The 6,650-nt window shown below is 32.5% G+C and overlaps 1 protein-coding gene across 1 annotated transcript; it reads right to left on the bottom strand.

The window, feature by feature from the left end:
- Positions 1-3,079: 3,079 nt before the first annotated feature.
- Positions 3,080-3,556, bottom strand: LOC134257822 (fibrinogen alpha chain-like). Its single transcript, XM_062740418.1, has 2 exons — positions 3,493-3,556; positions 3,080-3,339 (listed from the first exon to the last, which is right to left on the bottom strand). The coding sequence occupies exons 1-2, from the start codon at positions 3,554-3,556 to the stop codon at positions 3,080-3,082; spliced, it is 324 nt and encodes a 107-aa protein (XP_062596402.1).
- Between the last annotated feature and the right edge of the window lie 3,094 nt (positions 3,557-6,650).

Raw genomic sequence — 6,650 nt, 5'->3', positions numbered from 1 at the left:
TAAATTTTACTTGTGTCTTAAAATCGTACGTTACAAATTTCGTGTTTTATATTCTTTATATGTTAATCATTTTCTAAAAAAGGTGATTTATGTGTCTGATTTTAATCTATATGTTATACAGCCACTATTTACTTAAGAAAATAATTAAAATTAAAACATTTTTTAAAAGTGTATCGTTATTTTCGATTTTAAGTTTTAAAAATTATTTCAATTATCATCTCCACATTTGGACACATGACAGTTGTATCGAAGCGGTTTGATGATATAGACTCATTTCTATTGTTTATTTCTTTTATTTCCTAGGCTACATTTGTATGTTGTGTAAAAATTTTCTTGTTTATATTTAACCCCATAATTTGAATTTGAAACATTTTGTGGACTTGTCCTAAGTAGGTATGAACTTGAAGGGTATTGAAATAACAAATAGTATTCAATATCTAAATCCATAGAAAAAACAAAATAGGAGCAGAGCGAACACGGACCTCTAAAACATCAGAGATCAGGTACCATGGATGAGTAAGCATCCCCTGCAGACTGGTCACTTAAGGTTACATTAAAGAGGCGGGGCCTAATTTGTACGGGAAATGTTTACTATGACGTCACACATAATATATGGTCTTCAAAATACCACAAAATTGAATTATATGCTATTTCAAACAGCTGAACAGCTTTATACTATATACAAACTTACTATTGCATGCAGTTTTGTCGTTTGTTAAATCCCACACAAGAGTATCTAAACAATGCATCGATCACAATGCACTTGTCACTGTCACGTCATCTCGCAAAAATGACGAAATTTGAACAAAGTGAGAAGCTGTCAAGTCACATTTTGTTCAATGAAAAAATGTCTCTTACTCTCAAATGAAATATTATTTGCAGTTACATAAAGAGCCGTTTACATGGATACGATGTCTATTTTAGCATTTTATTTATCAAGTGTCTGTACATTCTCCAGACAAGTGATAGTGTCGTGTATTTGTATGCAGATTCATTGAAAAAGTAATGCAAGGGCCATAATAAATCCATTTACTGCAAGGGCATACCTTGTCCTCAATGTATCTCGTCAAGTTTTACACATAAACTCAACAAGCATTAAGATATTTGAAAAGTGCAAAAAAGATTCCAATTTTCCAATTGTTGCCCCACCCTACCTCCGGTGGTTATGATATGAAAAAAAAACTTGATTATACACTTAGAGGTTTTCATAATATTTTTTAATGCCGATAGAAAAAAACAAAGTTCCAGAGAGATCGTAGTTTAAAAAAAAAATGTCAAGAACAGAAATACTTTGTAGAGTAAAACAATAAACATCTTTATTACACTCTTTGTGTTAGATAGATCAGAGTCTATCATGTCGTGATCAGCTTACGATAAACAATTTGTCCATATGACTACAGATACTGGTGGATGATCATTTGATTCTCAATGAGGTGGAGGAGGGTTTGTAAGATTTACCAACTCATATTATTTAAATGCAATAATAATTATCTCAAGAATGGTAATTATTTCAAAAGTGGTTGCAACACAGTCCACTTGGCTATAAAAACGCATATTTATCAGCTGTTTCAATCCCAACATTTTTAGACTGCGCAAGAAAACACATTGATATAGTCTTAATAGATATTAGATTCTGCAGTGAATATTAATTTCAACTGTACAGATTTGACATGTGTATCTGATCTGATAATTTTTAATGACGTTATTATTTATGGGAAAATAATATCTGCGGCATTTGTTTGATCAAGGTAATAACTGTCAGCGGTAGAATCAGAGATAAACAATACAATACAAATCTTACCACGAATTATCTGTCGAAATATCTGAAGAGAGACACAACAATATAAGGCACAGCTATCCAAAGATACTACTGTATAAAAAAAAAGAAATGAATGGTAGATTAAGGCAACCTCCCTTCCACTGTGTGCTTCAGAATATTTTTTCTTACTCTCTGTTTTAGAATATTATTGTTCTTTTAATTCTGATATAAATATGAAGGTAAAGGTCATACGGTTAATAAAAAAGACTAAACGACAAATATATTGATGCCACTATCTTATCTTTATTAGATGTGAAGCTAAACATTTTAGCCAAGGATAACCATTATTTTGTCAAAAGTACTTTATTCTTAATGTTAACTTAATTTAAAATTCAAAGCATTCTATTGGTTTCAAAATGATGAATATTAAAAGAACAATTATACATCTAATACAATGCACTTGATAGCAAACACGTTTTCATCTGCATGATCTTCAATAACATTTTTGTTCCAAAAATAATTTTATACTATAATCAAACATTAATTATATCATGACACTTTAAAAATAGATGACAGATCAGTATTATTTTGCATGGTAAGGAAAAGTTGTAATATAAAATAATTAAAATTATATAAAATTGTACATTCAGCTATAACATAATCACACACTTAAACTAGATCAATAACATAATCAAACCGATATCAACTTTACAATAACTAGAATCAATCACAGCCTTACAATCAAATCAATAAAATCACTTTAATAATCATATAAATCATTCAATAAATCATTTTAAATGTACATGCATACTACAAATTGAATATTTGTATATATATATTGTATATTGAATATGCATGTTTTATGGGGGAAATATTTTAGAGATAAAGGACTCAAAGCAATTTATATGCAATTGAGATAATTATTTTAAAGAAAATAAGTCAGTGACACAAATTAATTAAGTAAAATTTCATAAAAGAATACACTTCTTTTTTTTTTTTTACTTTTTCACAGTGGAAAACTGCAATTAACGCTTTGCTCAAAAGTGATAATTTTGAAAGTGATATTTCTACATTGAAAAAATATCAAAAGTGCAGTAATACAGTTCTCCTCAATACCAAAACTTACTATAGTGAGACATGTCTTGTCTTTAAAATATGCATTCTAATATCTTGATCAATACGAGGCCATGTTTAAATATAATTGTCTCATTGTCAGATTATTAGAAGTATTATCAAGTCCAGTCAACTTAAAAAAGAGGATTCCGGATAAGACGAGTTGCACTGTATATGGTACCAAACTGCTTGCCTGCCAATAGCTCTTCAGTGAGGTTTTATCATCATGGATGTCTCCTTTATCTCATCACCAGCCAAAACTGTAGGAAACCATGGATTCCACCAGTATTCCGGGTACCAGGGACCGTTGAGATTGGCTTGGTGACAGGAGTGGTACCACCAGCCTCCTCCCCCTCCGAAATCAACAGCACAGTTAACAAAAGATCCGTCGAGGTCTCTGTCCAGGGAGGAAAATGACATCCCGAACAGATCATTGTTATCAAGCCCAGTACCATACATACTGTTACCTGAAGAAAAAAAGTTGTCATTTTAGGAGTTATGTCCAAGACACGATGTAGTTACGATATCGACACATTACTTTTTTTTTATAGTTTACTATAATAGTTCTATATTCTCATGTGTATATTACAATACTTTTTGTTTTAAGACTATTTCCTTACTGTTAATATCCTCGATATCGTGCTGATATCGAATCATGGTTGCTCTAGGAATTGTGATTTCCATCCTTAATATGGTGTTTTTAACAACTGTTACTTAAAACTTTCTTGATAAATCTTTCCCTGGTGTGTCGATATCGTCGATATCGACGATATCGCTTCGATATCGAATCATGTTTGCTCAGTTCTTGGTAAATACATTCCCTGTTTCTTTGAATGTGTTTATGTTTAAATACTTTACTTTAACGAAGATTTTACCTGCCATCGATATTGTCGATATCGACGATATCGTATCGATATCGATTCATGATTGTTAAGAGCATATTACTTTACCAATCTTCATCCTAATATAAAAACTTTATTTTTACATCACTTCTGTGTTTAAAAAGTTTACCTTACTGTCGATATCGTCGATATCGACGATATCGTGTCGATATCGAATCATGATTGTTAAAATATTTTCAAGAATTTTCACACTTATCCAATATCTTACTTTTAATCTAATCTAAAACAATAACAACCCTAAAATTTTCTTTATCATATTGATTTATTTTTATATCCAATAAGGAATCAATTTGTACTTCACTTGTGACTTTCTAAAATTATGTTATACCTCAATGTGAAAATAAATTGTGCAAATAGGATCGATATCGATACGATATCGTCATGATATTGTCGATATCGACGACATCGACATAATATGGAGTCTCAAATACAGCACCAGGTATTTCCAATTAATAGTGCTGATTACGATCGATACGATATCAACATAATATTGTCGATATCGTCGATATCGACATCTTATTTGTTCTTGGACATGTATGCATTTTAGTAGTGTACGGAATATTTAAAGTAGCCGACTGGGGCTTTATTGATTGAAAACTATACTAAAAGAAAAAAAGAAACGCAATTTAAACTTTTGAGTTAAATTAAAACAATCATTTCGAATATGTTTTCCAGCATTGTTATTAAACATTTTAGTTCATTTTTAATCAACAAGTTACAAAAATCTTTGTAAGATTTTGACAGATAATTCCCGAGTAATTGAAATTGATATGTGGACACCTCCCGAAAATAAAACTAAAAATACCATAATATCCCTTGCGCATCGGTAACAAATATGATTTTCCTATGCATTGAGTTCATCAGAGCATTTATCTTTTTCATTGGATTATTATTCAACCCTTCCGACGGTAGTCTTAATGCCCGAGAGTAGCTGTATTACTCCAAAGATAACAAACCCCCCGGCCAATGAATTCCACGAATTTTTGATTCTGCATAGAATGTACAGAATCCAGCTAGTTTGGTACACGTGAATGTCTGTAAAAAAAATCTCGGCAAACACTAGGTACATTTTCCCAGTGTAAACACGATAAAAACACTAGGCATACGACGCGTAAGTGCGCGTGTGAGAGTATAATCGACGTAAAGTTGTAAATCTTGCGGTCCAAATAAGAGCCGGGAGTTTCTGTTCATTATCGGTGACCGTTCACGGAAGCTCAGTCGGTATAAAGACCTCGCTCCGTGACCGGGAGGCCGTGAGTTCGTATCTCGACTGACCTAGTCGTTAAAATTGGTAGCAACTATTCCTTCGCCATGCCCTCGGCACTTTGAGGTGAAAGTTGCGGGCCCATCGGATGATACCTTAAAAACCGAGGCTCCATGTCAGCGGCAGGCGTTGGAACGATAAAGATCCCTCACTGCTCAATTGCCCTGAGTGCCGAGTAAAGGTCAAAATTCGAAGCCCTTCACCGGCATACTGTGACGTCTCCATATGAGTGAAAAATCCTCCAGAGGGACGTTACACAATATTCAATCAATCAATCAATCTTTTTCGGTGAAAAAATGAGCATGATTGTCTCCTGTTCAAATATCAGTTTCAATGATAATGCGTTGACAATAACCGAGGTGGCATGTTGAAAAGCCTTATCTTTATGTGACTTTGTTTCGCGCGAACGACATCGTCATGCTTGGTAGAAAACACATTTTGAGTTAACTCTTTGGCAACCGAATAATCTCATTTTTGGTTGAGAAAGTTTTAAAACAATCTTCACAGCAACATGTTGTTGCCTTTTTATTCACTTATCCAATATTGAATTCAATTACTAGAGTCAATGTAACGTCCGGCAGCAATATCATGATTGTAAGAAATTTATACTGACTGCAAATATGTAAAAAAAAAAAAAAACGATGTCTATAACACAAGTGCATCGTATGGCACTATAAAATGTGATCACAATAATATCAACATCAACATGCACCTGTTTCTGAATTTTTATTACTTACCCTATGTGACGCCATACATCTCATGGTTGAGTAGTTTTGACCAGAAATTTTAGTGCAAAGTAACCAAAATACACATCTTACAAATTTTCATTAGTTTCGTTCACATATTTAAAACTTTTACGCTTTTTATGTTCTTACGCGTTTCTTTTTTTTCCTTTCAGTATACAATAGAGAGACTCTTTAACTTTAGGTAGAATTTGAACCGTATATAATCTCTAGTGAACATTCAAATCCAGCTTAAGGAAAGGAACATTTACAGCCTTGGCCGTTTCAATGTAGGTACGTTTACTATAGGGTTACAGGGAAATGCTAAATTTTCGTATTTGGAAACAAAAAAAAATCAATAGATAAGTTCCTGTTATTATTATATATGATGAGCATTGTACATTATATTCAAAAAACACAAAATTCTACAGTCTTGTTTTTCAGAAGATGCATATCAAAATGTCAAATTTAACAAGTCCCCCCCCTCAAGTTTTAGGATTGCTGTAAAGGATTAATTAGGCCTGATTTTTACTTTTCTTTGCAAAGTATTCGCAGCACAGTTAAGGTTACAAAAAGGAGGCGGAGTCTAATTTGTACGGGAAAACTTGAATATGACATCATACACAATATAAGTCATACAATATTTCTTTAAAATACCACAAAATGAGTTTATGTGCTAATTTAGCCAGTAAGAAATCATCAAACTACATACAATCTTACTACATCGTGTTGTTTTGTCGTTAGTTAAATCCCACATAACAAGTTATAAACAAGTCACTGATCGCAATACACTCAATATGACGTCATTTCTTACAACGTGACGTAGTTTGTATGCAGTGAGAGACAGATCAAGTAATATTTTCTCAACAAAATATGTATTCTGTAATTAA

The sequence above is a fragment of the Saccostrea cucullata genome, unplaced genomic scaffold (genome assembly GCF_032062105.1).
Source record: "Saccostrea cucullata isolate Sc308-1 unplaced genomic scaffold, CSIRO_AGI_Scuc_v1 ctg16649, whole genome shotgun sequence".
In the NCBI taxonomy this organism is placed as follows: domain Eukaryota; kingdom Metazoa; phylum Mollusca; class Bivalvia; order Ostreida; family Ostreidae; genus Saccostrea; species Saccostrea cuccullata.
Note: the sequence above shows the minus strand (reverse complement) of the source record. Positions and strands in the feature narration are given on the sequence as shown.

Excerpts from the sequence above, each read along its gene's own strand:
- LOC134257822 (XM_062740418.1), bottom strand. The coding sequence starts at position 3,556 with ATGGAAATCACAATTCCTAGAGCAACCATGATTCGATATCAGCACGAT. Across the intron at positions 3,340-3,492 it reads CGATATCGAGGATATTAACA|GTAACAGTATGTATGGTACT; the intron begins GTAAGGAAATAG and ends TTTTTTCTTCAG.